We start from the raw sequence: 22,930 nt of genomic DNA on the forward strand, positions 1-22,930 counted from the left end.
TCGATAGTATTCCTTTAAGAACAGCTGTGTTAAACCCTCCTAGTGACCAGGCCATTTTTTACAAAATGGGCCACTGCAGCTTTAAGGCCTCGCTGCAGGGTCGTACAACTCAGCACAAAAGTGATCCCCCACTTTTCTGCCCACCAAAATAGCTCTCTGTTGGTGGGCAATGATCTTTCACAGGATGTTTATTTATTTTTTTTATAAATATTTGTATTTTTTTTTTATAAATGTACTATTTAATTATTTTTTTTCCTAAAACACCCTCCCTCCCCCAGCCAGCCAATGACGGCGATCGACTGTCATAGGCTTCAGCCTATGAGAGCCGATCGCTCTCCTGTCTCCCATGGGGATACCCGTGTCACATGGCTGTCCCCAGTACAGCACTGCCATAGATCGCAGCACTGTACATGGTAAATAGACATCGTCTACTAGCGGCGATCGCCACTGGGAGACTCATGGCGGAGCGGAGCTCAATCATTCCAGCGGGGATGCGCGCGCAGTGGCAAGCAAGATCCCCTGCAATCTCGGGCCCAGAGCTATTTGCGCCCCTCTGGGGCCAGCACTGACGCGCCCCAAATCATGGGAACACCCAGCCAGGTGTGGAACTGGCCGCGAGGTCTACAGTTCATTCCCCAAAGCCCGCAGTCTCCCAGGATGCAGAGCAGGGCTACGGAAAGATGGCGTCCGAAGCCCTGCACTGGAGACTATTTGTGTCTCCAGGACAGGGCTTCGGGCGCCATCTTCCCGTAGCCTTGCTCTCTGCCTGTCAGGGCAGGAGATTTGCTGCTGGAGGATCGTCAGAGGAGACTTCTGCCAGGTGAGTGAATTGTTTTTTTTCACAAGTACATTTTTTCTGGTGACTGCTGCCCACATTATGATTTTCTGGTGACTGCTGCCCACATTATGATTTTCTGGTGACTGCTGCCCACATTATGATTTTCTGGTGACTGCTGCCCACATTATGATTTTCTGGTGACTGCTGCCCACATTATCATTTTCTGGTGACTGCTGCCCACATTACGATTTTCTGGTGAATGCTGCCCACATTACGATTTTCTGGTGAATGCTGCCCACATTATGATTTTCTGGTTACTGCTGCCCACTTTACAATTCTTTTCTGTTGACTGCTGCCCACTTTACGATTATTTTATGGTGAAATGCTGCCCATTTTACGATTAATTTCTGGTGAAATGCTGCCCATTTTATGATAAATTTCTGGTGAAACATTGCTGCATTACAATTATTTTATGGTGAAACGCTGCCCCATTACGATTATTTGGCACCTATGGGGGGGGCATCCAAATTTTCCCAGGGGGGCCCAGTGATTTCTAGTTACGCCCCTGGTGCTGTCCATCCCTTTCCTCATCTCCCCCACCCCGGTCCCTATAACGCCTTTGCTTGCTCTACTGTTCTCTATCAGTGATGAACAAAAATGCTAATATTTTTTTCACCTTATTTTCGCGAAATTAATTACAATTTTTGCTTTGACAAGTGAAACTTCGCCAGAATATTTTAGCTTGTTTTTTTGCCTATATGCTGCTGACTTTCGTGGCCCCCTTACCAGCTAGAATCACCAAATATGCTTGTTGTGGAGAACAGTCGGTATAAGAGGAAAAAAAAAAAGTTTAAAAAAAAATACTGTCATAGGCTGAAGCCTATGACAGCCGATCACTCTCATAGGCTGCAGTTGGGAGGGAGGGAGGGACCTGGGAAAAAATAAATAAAAAAATGTAAAATGTAATAAACAAATATATAAATATTTATGAAAAAATATATAAACAACCTGGAAGTGATCAGACCCCACCAACAGAGAGCTCTGTTGGTGAGGAGTAAAGGGGGGGAATCACTTGTGTGCTGAGTTGGACGGCCCTGCAGCGAGGCCTTAAAGCTGTAGTGGCCCATTTAGAGAAAGATGGCCTGGTCTTTAGGGGTGTTTAATATTGCGGTCCTTAAGTGGTTAAATACAGGCAGCACATTAGTTCTCCAAGGTTTCTATTTGGCTCATGCTGCATTCCCCATACATACAACTTTAGGATCTGGAAACAAGAGCTCAAATACTCAATATGATACTGATCAGTTGGCATAAAACATACTACCTTATTTCCCCTAGCAACTGTGAAGCATATAATGGTGATCGTTTAAGAGAGGAGAATAGACGAGGGATTTCAGGTGTCCTGTTTTCCACTGCAGAAAATAACACTGCCTATGTAGTGGGGTATAAAATCATTTATTTATAGTAATGCATTGTTCTACCAGCATGTTAGATGTGGGTGGTGTTTTATTGAAAATATTGTTTGTGTGGGCGGGGCCACAATATTGCCTAGACATGTTCTTACAAACCCTCGATGTTTTTATGTCCTTGTTTGTGTTTCTAGAGTATATTTTTTAGACACGCTAACATATAGATCTGGAGATAGATTGGTGAGTGGTGTTAGATCTGTAAATAAAAAAAACGATGCATGCCATGGATAATATTCCCGAAGGACAAGTGGCTAGAATAGAGAAGATATTTGGAGATCCAAGCCAGTGAGTGAGTAGTAAAGGTTAAAGAACAACTGTAGCAAGAGGGCTATGGAGGCTGCCATATATATTTCCTTTTAAGCAATACCAGTTGCCTGGCTGTCCTGCTGATCCTCTGCCTCTAATACTTTTAGCCATAGACCCTGAACAAGCATGCAGCAGATCAAATGACGAGCAACAAAATTGATACGTGGGATGGAAGGTCTCGCTTACCAAGAAAGGTTAGATAAACTGGGTTTATTTAGTCTAGAGAAAAGACGCCTTAGAGGAGATCTAATTAACATGTATAAATACATCAGAGGGCAATATAATAGCTTGGCGGATGAGCTTTTTGTCCCTAGGCCTTCTCAAAGGACTAGAGGACATGATCTGCGCATGGAGGAAAAACGTTTTAGCCATTTATTTAGGAAAGGGTTCTTTACAGTAAGAGTGATTAAGATGCGGAATGCATTGCCACAGGAAGTCGTTATGGCAAACTCTATACCTGCATTTAAAGAGGGCTTAGATGCTTTCCTTGCGTTGAAAGACATCCATGGCTACAATTACTAGGTAATGCCTAATGATGTTGATCCAGGGATTTTTATCTGATTGCCATCTGGAGTCGGGAAGGAGTTTTTCCCTTTTGGGGCTAATTGGTCTGTTCTAGAATTAGGCCACATCACTAAGGATAGTTCAGTAAAATAAGTTAGGTCAATAAAATACTGCATTCGGTATTTTACGCTTTTTTTTTACAAATTCCCTAAGATTTCCTGCAGAAGTTCAGTAATATACTGAAAAAACATGCTTCAATTCTCCAAGCCCTGCTCGGTAAATCTCAACAGCTGTGGAGCAGGTCAGGTAGGAAGCTGTGAGTTTTCCCTCAAGTGGTGTGCATGAGTCAGGGTTTTTTCTGTCCAATGCATCGCCAGCACGGCAGCACCCCTTTAGATGTGCATGGAGCCACTAGATGGAGCTTTTCTGTATACTAGTATATAGATATGCACCTCTAAAGGCAGACAGAAAACTTTTTTAAATGTCTCCATCTCCTGCTCCAGAGTATCGGATCAAATGGGGTGAGAAGCAGGACTGTGTGGCTCTCCCTATTGGCTGTCTGGCTCTCCCTAATGGCTGTCTGCTACATCTTTCTATGTTACCGCATGGATATTATGAGTTGCCCGGCTGGTCAAAGCTGGAGATAAATACCAAACACTTTTACGTGACTTAACGAGTGCTTTAATCTTTGTGCACTGCAATTACCTGTACCACATGAAAGTTACAGGATTCCTTAGAAATAACAAATGGAATACCACATGAGGGAAAAATCTTTGTGAATTGTCAAGAAGTTGTTTGATCATTTACTGAACTTTTACTGCATGTGTGAAACACTGAAAAAAATGCTGCATGAGGTAGTTTACCATGAAATTTGTACCAAACAGGTCTTTATGAATAGAGCCCATATATAGTGTGACTCTTACCAGCGGCTTGCTCTCAGGTTCTAGAGCTCAGGTATCTGCCTCCTGTACAAGACAAAGTGCTGCATACACATAGGATTAAGTATCCAATCTTTACAAGGAGGAAAACGAGGAGGGGAACCTTGCCATTTGAATTGACATGTGTGTAGTATTGAGAATAAGGGTAATACCTATACCAGTAATGGCCACAGATGTAACATTAGGGGTCATTTCAATTGTAATTCAATGTTTGGTGCTAACTTTATTTAATGGCTATATGGCTTAGGTTATGTGCCTAAAACAGTACAAAAACTTAAAGACAGAATAGCCTCACAGTAATGAAAATATGCATACTGTTGCACAGGTACAGGTGGACATGATAGACCACGCCTCCCATAGTGCCAGAGGAGGAGTCAGACACAAATCCTTGTTGAGAAAATAAGCCATGTTAATTATAAAAATTGTGTAGGGCCCACAGTTGCTCACTTGATAATACCTTATCTCGTTATACCAAACACAAACAAAATTCATTGAAACATAAATACTTTAAGATGCCCACTAATGATACAATCTTTTTTGTCAATTGTAATGATACAATCTTACCATTTCTGTGTAATATGTGGGGCTACCTAGAGTATGCAAAGTATATTCACTCAGTTTACCCTTCTTCTACATAGATTTGGTAAGATAGATAAAAAAGATTGTATCTTTAGAGGGGGACCATTTGGTGGAAAGGGGATGTTTAATTTGTTTTTGTTTATGCTGTGACCATATTTCTAACTGTTCAATTTATTGTTCTTTGCAGGTTTTCCACCGCAAAGGATATAGAGTAAGTTGCCGGTTTTACTACTGTGTGGAGTGATTCTAATTAGTTGCTGCATCTTGTGCTTGTGTTCATCTGAAGTCCCAGGGATGTAGATATTCATCTACCACTGCTGCATGCTCCTACTCACCCCTGCACTTGTTCTCATCGCTGTCTCGCAGTTCCCATTCACCCCATCGATTTCGTTACTGCCTTGTAACTCATCAGGGGCACCCCCTGATGAGTTACAAGGCAGTAATGAAATCGATCGGGCGGTGGTGGACGTACCAGGATAAGACAATTGGCCTTTGAGTGGAGTCAGTGTAGAGGTGGCTAATAGGACGTGGGAGACAAGCCCAAACAGCATGCCCAGCCTGGCAACGGGGGAGAGCCCGTGAGAAAAACTCTGTGCGTACCAAATCAGCATGGACATGTGAGTGTAACTTTTAATAAAACTGATTTTAAAGAGACAGTATCGCGCTATGTGAGGTTCTTTCTCTGAGGTCTTGCAAAAGGATAAAGATACAGAGCAGCATTTGCACCAGGATCCTGAGGCACCTAGGCTTCCTGGAATCGTGCATGATTGGCCAGTCTAACAGTGGCCAATACGTCCGGTGAGTCTGATCACGAGTGGGTGTCTATGGTGGAGGTGCTGCTGGTATTGATGCAAGTCTATGGACAATATGCCGGAGATATAAAGAATGTGTTTTGAAGATCACTGTTCAAGGGTGTGCGCTAAACATAGTATAGATTGATTTGTAAAAGGTCTGCCTAGACCTGGTGGTGGCCCACCTTGGAGGACATTGAAAAATTGACTATAGCGCTTCGACTATTTGTTGTTTTTTACTCATGATCACTAGTCGGCATTCGTGATTAAAAACCCACAGAATTTAGCAGCTAATAGCAAATCCCTTTTACATTTAAATGACAGTTAATGTATTTACCGCATTTAAATGTATACTTTTTTCCTTTGAAACTTTGAAATCGATTTTCTCAAAAACTGTCTTTTTCCTCTTGTTTCAACTGTTCTTCTTAACATATCTGGCAAATTTGGTGTTTCTAGCATGTAAGGGGGATTTTCTATTAAACGTTTAATTTGGCAGGTTTTTAATCACAAATACCGACTCGTGATTTGTGATTACATGCTGTTATTTGACTCAAAACTGCACTTGAGTCAGATATCCCTTTTTACTCGTGATCGTGATCACGAGTCAATTTGTAAGTTAACGGAGTTGAATTTGTGATCCCTCAAATTCGTGATTGGGGGTATCTGAGCACCATTAATGCTGTGCACATATAGAGGTTTGTGTTACCAGCTAACAAAATGGATGAAGGATGAACCCTAGTGGGCCCCTCTGGTCCAGGGGCCCTGGAGCGGTTGCAACCTCTGCATCCCCTATTGCTCTGCCACTGAATACAGGAGACAGTAAAAGATAATTTTTGTAATAAATGACGATATTGTCTTTTCTACCATTAAACCCATAGGTGGTGAATAACTGTCGTCTGCAAGAAATTCAGATTGAATGCCTGACAGAGCGCCCCCGTGTGGATGAGAAGATCACACTTGTTGGCCATGAAAAAAATGTGTCACAGAAACATTTCTCCTGAAGTAAAGGAATCTTCCCTATTGGTGAGGAAGGATTTCTCTGGCTGTACATCCACCATCACCTTCGCAGCAGAGGATTTCAACACAGACTGCACTATCAGATTGGAGGTGGCTTATATCTATTAAACTGTAAAGGAAACCTTTAGGCCTTTTCAACCTTTTTGCCTTGGAGGAACCCTTCAAATAATTTCCAGATGTTGGTGTTACGATACCTCTGCACTGGTAACATAAAACATCATGTGCAGTGCATAGGAATTGCAAGAAATGCAGGTTTGTCACCAATGTGGAAATTCACCAAGACTCAGGCCAGGAATAAGGAAAAATAACAAAGGTTTATTGCAACATAAATTAAGCAAATAGCATCAAAACGTACATTGGCTTCATGCACGGAAACCAGGCAATCAAAATAAGAAAATATACAACTGCACAAGGAAACCATACACAGGACTAGTAGTAGTAGTAGTAGTAGTAGTAGTCGTCAGGGATATATATATACACTAAGTGCTCCTTGCATATGGTGAAGTATATATCACTAGTGTGCACACTGAACCCTGGAACCTGGTTAATATATAACACATAAACTATATACAATATATACACACACAAGGCAACTTAATCATATATCGACAGGCAACGGGTAGTCATACAAGCAAAGTCAAACCAGAGAATCATACAGTGATATAATCGCTTAGGCAAAAGATTAGTCGAGGAAATAGCAAAAGGTCATACACGGCAGGTAACAAGAGCAAGGCAGGGAAGGCTAGAACACAGAGAACAGGACCAGGAAACAGGCTTGATGAACTAGCACTGAACTGGTCTGCTGAAGCTAATTAAATGGTGTGCTGGGAGGTCAGGTGACAACCTCCATGTGATCCCAGACCTGCCTTCATTAGCAGTCTGTAACAGAAATGTTTCTAAAAATAGAGACCTCTGCTGGTGGGCAGAGAGCAGTTCAGGCTGCACAATCCCTGAAGAGACTGGTGACATCTGCTGGTGAGACATAGGAAGTTCATCCAGAGAGTTCATGATGTTACCAGCAGATGTAAATCGTGACATTCGGGGAACCTCAGTATAAAAGTTATACAAGGAGAGAAGGGATTTCTTTTTGTGGGAGGGGCATGGTTTTTAAACATGGGTCTACTACACCCCTATTATCATGCCCCTCATTATAGTGCCCAGTATCCTAGATCTCCCCTATAAAAGTGCTCCCATCACTTGTATGCCTCTTCCAGTCTCGGAACATGAGCAGTTCTTTTTACTGAGTATGCTCAGTTCATGAGCTCAGGCATGCTCTGTACAAGTGTGCTCATTCACATGGTGTGCAATGCAGCTGAATATGGGATGACACTTTCAAGCCGCTGTATACAACTATCTGGCAATCAAATACAAGAATAACAATAACAATAACAATAATATTTATATAGCGCTTTTCTCCCTGGGGACTCAAAGCGCTGTGACCCTGCATTATGCAGTCTCAAAGGCTAGGGAAAAGAGGTGAGTTTTTAGCCTTTTTTTAAAGCTGTCCAGAGAAGGAGCCTCTCGTACTGATTGTGGAAGTGAGTTCCATAGAGTAGGGGCTGCATAGGAAAAGGCCCGAGCACCAAATGTTAAGTGTATCCTGGGAATAACCCAGTGCTGGGCCGAAATTACGCATGCGCGTAATTACGCACCGTAATTTACCGTTATTTTACGCGTAAGTGCTACGCGTAATTTACGGCTTACGCGTAAGTATGTACGCGTAAGCCGTAAAGCGGGATTGTAATTACGCCGCCTACCGTAATAGCGTAGGGATGCGTAATTTTACGGTGAATTACGCGTAATTTTACGCGTAATTTCGTAGGCACAACTCCCCTTCTCCAAGAGTAGCCAATCAGTTATCAAGTTTGTTTGGGAGCTACATCCTAAGCAACCAATAGTATCTTCTCCCGCCCTTTAGTATATAAGCTGTCAGCCATGATCTGTGTTCTTTGTGGGTTGCTTTCACTTTTTGAGGAGAAGGAGTGAGACAGAGAGTGATACAGTTTTACACATCCATATTAAGTGCAATTCTATTGTATTTTCTTAGATCTTTGATCTGTGTGATTGTAAGCCTGTGTTAGGAAGTTGATTATTGTAGTTAGGGCTTTGTTTAGGGTTAGAATTCTGTTGTTTAGTGTTAGAGGCAGGGAAAACTGATTATAGGGCTTGTGATTTTACAGTGAAAGCGTGTAGATTGTAGAGACAAGAGAGGGCCTGTGATATGTAATAGAGTGAAATCAGTTAGATTCAGGGATCGTGTGCTGAGAGTGAATTGTATTTTTTTTTTTATCATTTTGATTATTTGATTTGATTGAATTTTATTTTCATTTTTTTTGTGGGGGGATTTATTTCAAGTGCGTTGTCCAAAAGCAATTGATATATAATTTGGACTAGCTCTCCAGTCCTCTCCTCCCTCATTACATTGAAATTTTAATTTGATTTATTTTTATTTTATTTTATACGTTTATCATTTGTCACTTTCCCCTACATTTCAATAAAACAATAACGTTTGGCACTTGCTGAACATATTCCCTACAATGTCTGGCAGAGGTGGAGCAGGCCGTGCCCGTGGCCGAGGAATTGAACCCACTGCAAAAAGATGTTTGTTTGACACCTTGACAGGCAGTGATCAAGAACCAGCAGCCCAAAAAGTACATCCCTATTTCACAGCAGGAAGGGGACGCTCTGCACCAAGCAGGGGATGCACTGTACCCGGCAGGGGTCAGTCCAAAACTGGCAGGGGACAGTCAGTTGGTAGGGGACAATCAGTGCGAGGTAGTGGCCAATCCTCAACAGGCACAGTGAGGAGTGAAGATGTAACTCCAAAAAAAGTCTACAACCTTATTCGCGATTCAAGGATGATGAAGGGCCCACGACGCCCCATTATGGAGAGCCAGGCTGCTGATATTGTGGAGTTTGTGACGAGAGATAGCGGTTCTCAGTCCCCCAATCTTCAGGCCCTGGAGAGTAGCAGCAGTACCAGCAGCACACCCATGCCTGCTCAAAAATCTGCCACCAACATCCAAAATGAGCCTTCACTTCCATATACTGCACATATTGCAGACCTTGTGGACAAAGCTCTTTCGCAGTCCGACCTAAACCTAGAGTCTGATGCCCAGAATTTTTTTAATGAACCTCAGAATGTTATCGATGAGGGATTGGCGGGTGATGATCATGATGACAACTTGTACCATGCCCGCGATCAGTCTCAGTCCTCAATGGGAGAACATAACATCCAGGATGAGTGCTCTCCCAACCTTCTTTCTCCCAATTATCCTGATGATGATGAGCTGGGTTCTTATAAGGGATGTAGTGACGATGATCTGGATAGGGACTATGACCCGCCTGAACATCATGATGATGCCAGCTCAGATGATTCAGAGCCGCAGAGGCTGCATCAGCATACCGTGAGACCTAGTGGAAGCAGTGGCTCCTCTGGTAGGCTTTTTTAAACGAGGCAGCAGCCACAGCCTGAGCCTGCATCTGAAAGCACCCTCTCCCAAATTGTTGTGCCTGAGACTGAAAAAACAGTTAAAAAATCATCTAAGAAAGCCCCAGTTTGGAAGTACTTTACCGTTGATGAATCTGATCCCCACATTGTCATATGCAACATTTGTGGTCATAAAGTGCGTTTAGGGAAGGACTTGTCAAGAGCGGGCACAGGTGGACCACTCTCCCACATAAAAAAGCATAAGAGAGAAAATCAGCTTGTTCAGGAAGCAATGGGTAAAATACCCCGCACAGTGCCCCATCCTTCTTCCCATTCAGGTTCTGACATCGGCACCCCTTCCCCCTGCCTTCACTCCGCAACACAGTCTGGCAGTAGAGGCCACATGTCAGCTACCTCAATTGCACGTTTCTCGTCAGTGGCTCACAGCACCCAGCCCTTAATTACTGAGTCGATAAGGTCGACAAAGCCACTGCCTTCCCATCACAGCAGGATCCGGAGGCTGAATGGGCTGCTGTCACAGGCTATGGTCCAGCAGTTATTGCCCTACAGTCTTGTAGAGGAGGGTACAGCCATTCGCGAGCTGCTGAGGTTTGGCATACCAGAATGGCGGATCCCCAGCCGCCATTTTTTTGCTAGGACAGCAATACCTGACCTGTATCGCCACACTGTGGATAATGTGACCCTGTCCCTTGACTATTCTGTAGGCAACAGGGTACATCTCACGACGGATTGCTGGACCAGCAGTCATGGCCAGGGACGTTATATGTCCTTTACGGCACATTGGGTCACCCTCCAATGTCAACAGGAGGGTTCCAGTCCTGGGGCGGCCAATGAGCTGGTTGCGCCGCCCCGTGGTGTCAAGGGGAACAGTTCCACACTTGCCTCTAGTCATGTCGCAACCGCTACAGCTGAGGCCCCCAGTAAGCGTGCCCGTGGGACTGGCCACAGCAGAGTGGTACATCGACGCTGTCAGGCGGTTCTGGGCTTAGTCAGCGTTGAGCAGCAGAGACTTACTGCACCAAATGTCCTGGCCATTATCAACGGACAGGTGCAGAAGTGGCTGACCCCAAGAAGACTCCAGGCTGGTCATGTTGTATGTGACAACGCAGCAAATCTGATTGCCGCCCTGAATCAGGGCAACATCCCCCATGTGCCATGTTTTGCCCACATACTCAACCTGGTGGTGCAGCGCTTTATACGCACCTACCCAGGTTTGAGTGATGTGGTGCAGCATGCAAGAAGAGTTGTATCGAAGTTACGTTATTCTTCAAATGCCAAAGATTCGCTGTCTAAATTGCAGGAGAAACATGGCCTGCCCCCCCATAGGCTCATTGCAGACAGTGCAACACGTTGGAACTCCACACTTCGCATGCTGAATAGGTTGTGCGAGCAGAAAAAGGCGGTTGCAGAGTACCTCCGAGGAGGACATGGCACCCAGGGCGCACCTGCCCGATTCACCCAGGAAGAGTGGCGGCTGATGTATCAAGTCTGCCGTGTCTTGTCCCCATTCGATCAGGCTACAACATTCGTAAGTGGGGCACAAGTCTGTATCAGCGAAGTGATCCCTCTCGTGTACATGCTGGACGAGAGTCTGAGTAGCCTGATGGCAGCTGGGGAGGATGCGCTTGATGAGCTTGAACAACAAAGCTTGCTCCAAGCCACCCAAACTCAGGCACATGAGGAGGAGGAGGAGGAGCTTACTTTCACGCGGGACTTACTTGAGGTGCCTGACCATTGTGAGGAGGGAGAGCAGGCCAGTGCGGCATCTGTGGTTCATGGGTGGGTAGACATTGGAAGGCAGGACGAGCAGCAGCAGCAGTCAGAGGATTTTGATGTGTTGAGCAGACCGGATGATTTGGAGGCGCAGGCTCATCTCTTCCCCATGGCTGTTCATATGTTGAAATGCTTACGCAGAGATCCCCGGATCCAAAACATTAAGGAGAGGGATGACTACTGGTTGGCCGCCCTTTTAGACCCTCGATGCAAGGGGAAACTGGGTCAGTTCATTCCAGCAAGCCGGCAGGAGGAGAGGATGCGGGAGCTGCAGCAGGCCCTAATACGTCATGTGCAGGAGGCCTTTCCACAGTCTGAGATCACAGCTATCCCCACTCATCGCACCCAGCAAGTAGCTGAGCCTAGCAGACCCATTCTTCCTGGAGACCTTTTTGGAGCAATGAGAAACTTTTACTTCTCTGAGCGTCCAACAATAACAACAAGAACAGTAGAAGGAAGTTTTCACCAGCGGGTGAGCCGCATGGTCAGTGATTACATGGGGTCACTTGGTGCATCTGACAGTATGCGCACAGAGGACCCTATGGAATTTTGGTCCGCCAGACTGGAAACCTGTCCCGAGCTGGCGCAGTATGCGCTTCAACTTCTGTCATGCCCGGCTTCCAGCGTCATTTCTGAGCGTGCATTCAGTGCGGCAGGTGGGGTGGTTACTGAAAAGCGATCCTGTTTGTCTACAGATTCAGTGAACAGACTGACCTTCTTAAAAATGAATCAGTCCTGGATTGATGGTGAATACTCAGCCCCTGCCCTCAGAGACAGAAACTGAATGAGATCGCTTTCAACTCCCTCTGATATACCTATGTGTCTATAAGATAACATTAAATATTTAATGTTCAGTTGTGTTCCCAACATTATTGTGCACTGCACAATTTGATTCAAAGGTACAGCAGTCTTCCCACTTTTATGGAGCTCTATGGTTAAACCCCCCCCCCCCCCAAAAAAAAAAACCTTTTATTGATATCGTTGCTCACACCGTTACAGTGCACTGCACAATTTCATTTTTTTCTGCTCCTGCTGCAAAAGTATTTCAGTGTTCCTACCCTCATGGAGCACTGCTATGTCCTGCTATGTTTACTGTTGTCCCTGATGTTGCTGCTGTTTTGTTTATTGGTCTTCCACCTTTCCGGTGACTTTGCCTACTACCTGCCACCAAAATGGCTTTGGCTTACTGAGGGTGATGGTCAACTTACTATATGACTGAGCCGCTGCTCCTCTCAGGGCCACAAGCTAGGACTTTGCCTACTACCTGCCACCAAAATGGCTTTGGCTTACTGAGGGTGATGGTCAACTTACTATATGACTGAGCCGCTGCTCCTCTCAGGGCCACAAGCTAGGACTTTGCCTACTACCTGCCACCAAAATGGCTTTGGCTTACTGAGGGTGATGGTCAACTTACTCTATATGACTGAGCCGCTGCTCCTCTCAGGGCCACAAGCTAGGACTTTGCCTACTACCTGCCACCAAAATGGCTTTGGCTTACTGAGGGTGATGGTCAACTTACTATATGACTGAGCCGCTGCTCCTCTCAGGGCCACAAGCTAGGACTTTGCCTACTACCTGCCACCAAAATGGCTTTGGCTTACTGAGGGTGATGGTCAACTTACTATATGACTGAGCCGCTGCTCCTCTCAGGGCCACAAGCTAGGACTTTGCCTACTACCTGCCACCAAAATGGCTTTGGCTTACTGAGGGTGATGGTCAACTTACTATATGACTGAGCCGCTGCTCCTCTCAGGGCCACAAGCTAGGACTTTGCCTACTACCTGCCACCAAAATGGCTTTGGCTTACTGAGGGTGATGGTCAACTTACTATATGACTGAGCCGCTGCTCCTCTCAGGGCCACAAGCTAGGACTTTGCCTACTACCTGCCACCAAAATGGCTTGGGCTTACTGAGGGTGATGGTCAACTTACTATATGACTGAGCCGCTGCTCCTCTCAGGGCCACAAGCTAGGACTTTGCCTACTACCTGCCACCAAAATGGCTTCTGCTGACTTAAAAAAAAAAAACTCACCTTTTTCTTGTTCAGTTTCTTGGTGTCCCCACCGTTAGGGTGCACCGCACTTTTTTAAATAATTTACCACCTTCTCTTGATTATAGATAGCTGTGTTCCCACTGTCAGGGAGCACTCCACACAAAAAAAAAAAAAAAAAAAAAAAAAAACTCACCTGTTCCTGTTCAATTTCTTGGGTGTCCCCACCGTTAGGGTACTCCACACTTTTTATTATAATGTACCACCTTCTTTTGATTATAGATAGCTGTGTTCCCACTGTCAGGGAGCACTCCACACAAAAAAAAAAAAAAAAAAAAAAAACTCACCTGTTCCTGTTCAATTTCTTGGGTGTCCCCACCGTTAGGGTACTCCACACTTTTTATTATAATGTACCGCCTTCTTTTGATTATAGATAGCTGTGTTCCCACTGTCAGGGAGCACTCCACAAAAAAAAAATCAAAAAAAAAAAATCTCCTGTTCAATTTCTTGGGTGTCCCCACCGTTAGGGTACTCCACACTTTTTATTATAATGTACCACCTTCTTTTGATTATAGATAGCAGTGTTCCCACTGTCAGGGAGCACTCCACAAAAAAAAAAAAAAAATCACCTGTTCCTGTTCAATTTCTTGGGTGTCCCCACCGTTAGGGTACTCCACACTTTTTATTATAATGTACCACCTTCTTTTGATTATAGATAGCAGTGTTCCCACTGTCAGGGAGCACTCCACAAAAAAAAAAAAAAAAATCACCTGTTCCTGTTCAATTTCTTGGGTGTCCCCACCGTTAGGGTACTCCACACTTTTTATTATAATGTACCACCTTCTTTTGATTATAGATAGCTGTGTTCCCACTGTCAGGGAGCACTCCACAAAAAAAAAAAAAAAAACTCACCTGTTCCTGTTCAATTTCTTGGGTGTCCCCACCGTTAGGGTACTCCACACTTTTTATTATAATGTACCACCTTCTTTTGATTATAGATAGCTGTGTTCCCACTGTCAGGGAGCACTCCACACACAAAAAAAAAAAATCACCTGTTCCTGTTCAATTTCTTGGGTGTCCCCACCGTTAGGGTACTCCACACTTTTTATTATAATGTACCACCTTCTTTTGATTATAGATAGTAGTGTTCCCACTGTCATGGAGCACTCCCAAAAAAAATAAAATATACTGAAACTGAATTTCTGGGGGGAGGGTGGAAGGGGTTCAGGTCTGGTTACCTATGATTTACTGGGGGGAGGGTGGAAGGGGTTCAGGTCTGGTTACCTATGAATTTCTGGGGGGAGGGTGGAAGGGGTTCAGGTCTGGTTACCTATGATTTACTGGGGGGAGGGTGGAAGGGGTTCAGGTCTGGTTACCTATGAATTTCTGGGGGGAGGGTGGAAGGGGTTCAGGTCTGGTTACCTATGATTTACTGGGGGGAGGGTGGAAGGGGTTCAGGTCTGGTTACCTATGAATTTCTGGGGGGAGGGTGGAAGGGGTTCAGGTCTGGTTACCTATGGATTACTGGGGGGAAGGGGAGAGGTCTGGCTACCTATGAACTACTGGGGGGAGCGTGGAAGGGGTTCAGGTCTGGTTACCTATGATTTACTGGGGGGAGGGTGGAAGGGGTTCAGGTCTGGTTACCTATGATTTACTGGGGGGAGGGTGGAAGGGGTTCAGGTCTGGTTACCTATGAATTTCTGGGGGGAGGGTGGAAGGGGTTCAGGTCTGGTTACCTATGATTTACTGGGGGGGAGGGTGGAAGGGGTTCAGGTCTGGTTACCTATGAATTTCTGGGGGGAGGGTGGAAGGGGTTCAGGTCTGGTTACCTATGATTTACTGGGGGGAGGGTGGAAGGGGTTCAGGTCTGGTTACCTATGAATTTCTGGGGGGAGGGTGGAAGGGGTTCAGGTCTGGTTACCTATGATTTACTGGGGGGAGGGTGGAAGGGGTTCAGGTCTAGTTACCTATGAATTTCTGGGGGGAGGGTGGAAGGGGTTCAGGTCTGGTTACCTATGAATTTCTGGGGGGAGGGTGGAAGGGGTTCAGGTCTGGTTACCTATGGATTACTGGGGGGAAGGGGAGAGGTCTGGCTACCTATGAACTACTGGGGGGAGCGTGGAAGGGGTTCAGGTCTGGTTACCTATGAATTTCTGGGGGGAGGGTGGAAGGGGTTCAGGTCTGGTTACCTATGGATTTCTGGGGGGAGGGTGGAAGGGGTTCAGGTCTGGTTACCTATGATTTACTGGGGGGAGGGTGGAAGGGGTTCAGGTCTGGTTACCTATGATTTACTGGGGGGAGGGTGGAAGGGGTTCAGGTCTGGTTACCTATGAATTTCTGGGGGGAGGGTGGAAGGGGTTCAGGTCTGGTTACCTATGGATTTCTGGGGGGAGGGTGGAAGGGGTTCAGGTCTGGTTACCTATGATTTACTGGGGGGAGGGTGGAAGGGGTTCAGGTCTGGTTACCTATGAATTTCTGGGGGGAGGGTGGAAGGGGTTCAGGTCTGGTTACCTATGAATTTCTGGGGGGAGGGTGGAAGGGGTTCAGGTCTGGTTACCTATGGATTACTGGGGGGAAGGGGAGAGGTCTGGCTACCTATGAACTACTGGGGGGAGCGTGGAAGGGGTTCAGGTCTGGTTACCTATGATTTACTGGGGGGAGGGTGGAAGGGGTTCAGGTCTGGTTACCTATGAATTTCTGGGGGGAGGGTGGAAGGGGTTCAGGTCTGGTTACCTATGGATTTCTGGGGGGAGGGTGGAAGGGGTTCAGGTCTGGTTACCTATGATTTACTGGGGGGAGGGTGGAAGGGGTTCAGGTCTGGTTACCTTTGAATTTCTGGGGGGAGGGTGGAAGGGGTTCAGGTCTGGTTACCTATGATTTACTGGGGGGAGGGTGGAAGGGGTTCAGGTCTGGTTACCTATGGATTACTGGGGGGAAGGGGAGAGGTCTGGCTACCTATGAATTACTGGGGGGAAAGGGGAGAGGTCTGGCTACCTATGAATTACTGGGGGGAGAGGGGAGAGGTCTGGGTACCTATGAATTACTGGGGGGGGGGGGGGAGAGGGGAGAGGTCTGGCTACCTATGAATTACTGGGGGTAAAGGGGAGAGGTCTGGCTACCTATGAATTAGTGGGGGGAAAGGGGAGAGGTCTGGCTACCTATGAATTACTGGGGGGAAAGGGGAGAGGTCTGGCTACCTATGAATTACTGGGGGGAGAGGTCTGGGTACCTATGAATTACTGGGGGGAGAGGGTAGAGGTCTGGCTACCTATGAATCACTGGGGGGGGGAGAGGGGAGAGGTCTGGCTACCTATGAATTACTGGGGGGAGAGGGGAGAGGTCTGGCTACCTATGAATTACTGGGGGGAGATGGGAGAGGTCTGGGTACCTATGAATTACTTGGGAGGGTGGGGGATTAGGTCTGGCTACCTATATTTAACTGGATGGAGAGGTCTGGCTACCTCTATTTATATGTGTATCAGATATACATGCATGGAGATTTATTATCAGATGCATATATATATATATCTATATATATATATATATATATATATATAATTTATACATATACTGTATATACATATGTCCCCAATATCCACCAGCTGTGATCACTTGAAGCCGTATTCATGTGCTTGTCGGTTGCTTACTTGAACCACCAGCAGAAAAAAACGCAAACCTGCTCCAAAATATTCACTGAAACCTCCAGCAACATCTTTCAGCCCTCCTGAAACTCCTAGCGGCTTTCTGCCATCCTCCTTGCATGGAAGCCGGCGTGTTACCTGACCTGCCTAGAGTCGAGTGATACGCCTGCTGCCGTGAACAGAGTACGTCGGAAAGCCAATAGGAGCATGCTAGGAGCTTCAGGAAGGCTACAAAACGCCGCTGGAGGCTCGGTAAGTATTTTGTAATGCCTGCAAACCAGGCCCAAATTCTTCTCCCCCACCCTAAAGAAAGAACCCCTGAAAGGGACACTGAGCAGGGGCACAGGGTATGTTTTTAAAGGGACTCCAAGATCAAATTAAACGCAAAATGTGAACTTACCCGGGCTTTGCTGTAGCCCAGTGTTGGTCTGTAGTTGGCCGGCGGATCCTGGCGACACTCGTGCCGAGTGTCGGGCTCCTTCTTCCGCATACATCACGCGTAACGTCATTACGCCGGCCGCCTCGCGTCATCACGGTGGCCGGCGTGACAGTACGGCGCATGCGCGATTAAACCACGCATGCGCCGTACTGTGACGCCGGACGCCGTAATGACGTTACGCGTGATGTATGCGGAAGAAGGAGCCCGACAATCGGCCCGAGTGTCGCCAGGATCCGCCGGCCAACCATTTCTGAAGAGGCATTGGGAGAAGACCCGGAGGTACGTCGTGGGAACTACAGACCAGCACTGGGCTACAGCAAAGCCCGGGTAAGTTCACATTTTGCGTTTAATTTGATCTTGGACTCCCTTTAAGTATACCCAAGTGTATATGAAGTGTATACACTTCCTCTCTTAATCCCTCTCCATCCCGGTATGCCCACTCTCAATGCTATTGAAAACATGGCTCCTACAGAAAGTAGAGCTGAAACATGAAAAATGATGTCTGTGGGTCCTTACAGCGCATGCGCAGTCTCTGTCTCCTCGAATTATTTTCCGACTCTCTGCATCGCATCATAGTTCCGTGCACTATGACGCGTGCCACAGAGAGGAGGGGAGGAAGAAAGTAGAGTAGCCTGAACCTGCATGCGCTGTAAAAGAGAACTAAAAAGCAATGAATAATTGCTACATATACTCTTTACACTTTAAATGTCTATTTTGCACACTGGTGCTTTGTGTTGGACACAGAAGAAGATCTACAAAATTAAGGGATTGCATCACACAAGCAATGTGACACATACAACTAAGTATTCTGCATAAATATATGTTTTTGAAATGCATTGTATTAACAATGTCATTGCATTTCTTTTGCGATTATTTAGTCCAACACAATGTGTCAGTGTCAGAGATCGTACAACAAAAGAGAAGAAACTTATCCTTTTTAAGAAAAAAATTTATTTTTTTGTGAAAAGTTTTTCTTTTCTTTTTTTTTTTTTTTTTAAAGGGGAACTTCAGCCTAAACAAATATACTGTCATTAAGTTACATTAGTTATGTTAATTAGAATAAATAGGTAATATAATCTCTTACCCACCCTGTTTTAAAAGAACAGTCAAATGTTTGTGATTCATGGGGACAGCCATCTTTGTCATGGGGGCAGCCATCTTTTTGGTTGAAAGGAGGTGACAGGGAGCAGGAGACACAGTTCCAACTGTCCTGTGTCCTGATCACCCCTCCCAGCTGCACACCCTAGGCTTCAAATGTCAAATTCAAAATGTAAAAAAAAAAAAAAAATTGCACCAAAACAGCAGAACGAGAACAACAACATCAGAAATCCCATCATGCTTTGCCCGGATTCAGGGGCAAAATGCCCGGGCAGTTTTCTTCTGTACAGCTAAAAATGAGGCTTGTATAAGAGAAACAAAGTTCTGATGCTGTGAAACACCAGGCCTGTGAACCTTGCTGCATTGTGGAAAATAGCTGTTTACAGCTGTTTCCAACTGCCAAAAAACCATGCAGCAGCTACATCACCTGCCAGCAGTAAAAATCTTCAACCAAAAAAAACAAAAAAAAACAACAACAAAAAAACCCCTCAGTCCACCCTACCCCCTGTCCCCTTCAATTGGCGGACCTCCTCCTCCACATTCGCCATATGCTGGCGCATCTCCAGCATCTGCTGCTTTAGTATGCGGATTTCCCGCTCATGCCTCCTCTTCGTCTTCGTCAGCCTCCTCACCTGGCCCCTCAGCCTCGTATATGTTGATAGAGGAACTGTAGAAAAAAATGTGCAAAATAGGTAAACCCAGCAATCCATCAACTTGTACATATTTCAATCTCATTGATCATCCCTAAAATTAAGAACCTGTAATGTAATACATATAACATAGCATTTACTTGCTTTTCCATAGTATGCAATGTTAATCATACAGTAAGAGAATTTTACCATAAAGCGGTGTACTGGCTCGACTAAGATAAGCCCTCTGGCTATGATGGCTGGGGCCAGGTGAGGAGGCCCTTGACGAAGAAGGAGGCCTGGGTGCAGAGGATCCCCGGGGCCGGGCAGTGCGGGCACCACTTGCAGCTGTAGTAAGGAGTAATGAATAATACAATTTAATCAAAATATATGATAAAATGGATACAAAGTAATAACTTTATTGTTTGAACTACAATTACTTTTATTTCTATTTTCAAGTGAACTTTGATAAGGACCTTACTCTAAACACAGAACAAAAAATCATATTCTTATTCCTTTAATGTATTTATTATACATGAAAGAATATGACTCTTCAATACAGTAAAATAAAACTAGGATAGGCTTTAAAGTGATCCTTTGCGGCTATTGCGGCCTCCGGGACGTAATAGTAGCATAGGGGGCGATATTTTTGCTGGGAACACGAAGAATCACTCGCGTTCCCAATGCCTGTCGGTTCCTGACAGCGAAACCGGAAGTGGTCGCCGTGGGGTCCAGGAGGATCTGAGCGAGGCGGCGAGGGCACCGATCGACTGCAGGGGGCTCAGGGAAGCCACAGTTGAGTCAAAATCTTTTTCTTTTTTTTTTACAGGCTTAAGGATCACTTTAAAGAGAGCACTTGGAACGCAGACTGGGGCAATGGTTCATCTTGTAGTAGGAATACGACCCTGGGCACACAGTCAAGATATCAATGGTGTGGCTCCGAGACAACTCTGTGTATGTCCTTGAGTGGCCCAGCAAGAGCTTAGGCTTCAATACGATTGAATAGCTCTGGAGAGATCTTTAAAAAAAATTGCTGTGCAACAAAGCCGGACCATCTACAAGGCAAACCTAGCCACTTGCCTAGGGCCTGGAGAGGATATAGGGTCCAGATGGACGACAGCACCTATCAAATTTTTCTAAAAAAAAAAAAAAAGTTAATTGATCATCAGTGGTTATCAAAAACCAATGTTAAGCCTAGGGGCCCATTTTTTTTAATAACTTTATTTGCATGAATGCAGTATAATCAGTACATATTGCACAAATATCATCACTATGCCCACACAGGAGCACAAAATAATATGTTTTAACCCATTTTGGAATAAGCCCCTAACAAAACAAAATGTGGGAAAAGTGCTGCACTGTGAATACCTTACGGATATATACTTTAACTGTACATACTGCACAACTCTATAGTATTCAGCCCATGGAATTATTTTTTAGGATAAATACATACAGCATATAAAACCCAAAATAGACATACATAAACTAATAGTTTGCTGACTTACATCCAATTTGAGCAACCACCCGCCTGAGCAGGTCCTGGTCCCTCCTCTTTAGGTCGCTCCAGAGCATTTGGACCTGCTTGGTGGTGAGGTCCCGCCGTTACTCGGCCCTCAGGATCCCCTGCACCCTTCTCACCACGTCCCTTTTCTCCCTCGGGGTGGTGAGGTCATACCGGCCTCTTGTAAATTCCTGGAAAAGAAATATTACAGTATTAACCACCCTGGCGTTCTGATTAAATCGCCAGGGTGGCTGCGGGAGGGTTTTTTTTAAATAAAAAAAAAACTATTTCATGCAGCCAACTGAAAGTTGGCTGCATGAAAGCCCACTAGAGGGCGCTCCGGAGGCGATCTTCCGATCGCCTCCGGCGCCCAGAATAAACAAGGAAGGCCGCAATGAGCGGCCTTCCTTGTTTTGCTTATATCGTCGCCATAGCGACGAGCGGAGTGACGTCATCGACGTCAGCCGACGTCCTGACGTCAGCCGCCTCCGATCCAGCCCTTAGCGCTGGCCGGAACTTTTTGTTCCGGCTGCGCAGGGCTCAGGCGGCTAGGGGGGCCCTCTTTCGCCGCTGCTCGCGGCGAATCGCCGCAGAGCGGCGGCGATCAGGCAGCACACGCGGCTGGCAAAGTGCCGGCTGCGTGTGCTGCACTTTATTTGATAAAAATCGGCCCAGCAGGGCCTGAGCGGCAGCCTCCGGCGGTGATGGACGAGCTGAGCTCGTCCAGACCGCTCAGGAGGTTAATGACCACTGTATTATACCTTCATTAATTAAGAATCTTCTTACTTACAGCATAATGTAAAAGATTATAATATTATTCATAATGACAGTTTTCAAAAATTGTTGGAAGCAACCAACTATGACTTCGGGCAGATACTAGGGATCAACGATGACTAGTGCCACCTATAACTGCTGACATTGCTAGCCATAATAACTACATCATTTCATTTCATGTGTGATTGGACTGACAGAGAAGATCCTGTGACAGCAAGCATCAAATATATAATTGAATGGATTCCATGAACTGGCCGCGGCGTCTATAGACTTTGTGCCAGTTCATAGCCATGGGCGTCCGCACAAAATTTTCCAGGGGGGGGGGGGGGGTGCAAAAAGGCAGGGAAGAAGTGGTGCGCCGCAAATTTTAGAGAAGATGTGTGCGCCGAAAAACCTGAGGGTTATGTTGTGCGGCGCACGTACGCGCCGCCCCCAAAAATGGGTGCGGCCATGGACCAGAATGTGGGTGTGGCCATGGGTGGCGACAAATTTTCGTTTACTTAGCAATGTGGGACATTAGATTAGGACAGTGGTGGCGAAACTTTTGGAGGCTGAGTGCCCAAACTGCAACCCAAAAGTCAATTTATCTATCGCAAAGTGGCAACAGCAATTTAAAACTTCATACAAACGTTTTAACTCATACATGAACATTATTGAAAATCCAAGTTGAAAATAAACTGTGAAGATAAACAATTTCTTTCATCCTACTCCTGAAAAATGTATTCGTTTTTTAGAACCTCACAGTTTTATTTTCCGTTTTAAAAAGCAAAAATGTAGGTTTAATGCTATTGTCTCATAGGATAATGATTCAGCTTTTCCCAGAGGCCCCCAACAAGACAAATTTAGCAATCATCATGAGGCCCCCAAGAAATCAACAGGCTCCCAACAAGACACATTCAGCAATCTTGAGGCCCCCAACAAGACAAATTCAGCAATCATGATGCCCCCAACAAGACAAATTCAGCAATCATGAGGCCCCCAACAAATCATGAGGCCCCCAACAAGACATTCAGCAATCTTGAGGCCCCCAAAAAATCATGAGGCCTTCAACAAGACGAATTCAGCAATCATGAGGCCCCCAACAAGACAAATTCAGCAGTCATGAGGCACATAAATAGACAGGATTTCACATAAATAGGCAGAATGCCCCCTTAGTATGGTAGACACCTCTCACCTGGATTCTCAATTCTCCTCTACTGGCTGTTGTGCCTGGCAATACTGTTTTTGCTTGGATTGGGGATGACGTGCGGGCTGA

The 22,930-nt window shown here is 45.6% G+C and overlaps 1 protein-coding gene and 1 long non-coding RNA gene across 2 annotated transcripts in view; one reads left to right on the forward strand and one right to left on the reverse strand.

Annotated features, from left to right (window-relative positions):
- Positions 1–7,997, forward strand: part of LOC137538196 (uncharacterized) — a 120,759-nt gene extending 112,762 nt beyond the window's left edge. The window contains exons 10-11 of the mRNA XM_068260230.1: positions 4,759–4,782; positions 6,241–7,997. Coding sequence (XP_068116331.1) covers positions 4,759–4,781 — 23 coding nt within the window. The 3' untranslated portion in view covers position 4,782; positions 6,241–7,997. The remainder of the gene's footprint in view (positions 1–4,758; positions 4,783–6,240) is intronic.
- An 11,282-nt stretch (positions 7,998–19,279) lies between these two features.
- LOC137538199 (uncharacterized) lies at positions 19,280–20,992 on the reverse strand. Its single transcript, XR_011024706.1, has 3 exons — positions 20,906–20,992; positions 19,611–19,748; positions 19,280–19,438 (listed from the first exon to the last, which is right to left on the reverse strand). It is a non-coding gene; the product is annotated as an uncharacterized lncRNA (long non-coding RNA).
- Positions 20,993–22,930: the final 1,938 nt, after the last annotated feature.

Source organism: Hyperolius riggenbachi, chromosome 11 (assembly GCF_040937935.1).
Source record: "Hyperolius riggenbachi isolate aHypRig1 chromosome 11, aHypRig1.pri, whole genome shotgun sequence".
NCBI lineage: Eukaryota > Metazoa > Chordata > Amphibia > Anura > Hyperoliidae > Hyperolius > Hyperolius riggenbachi.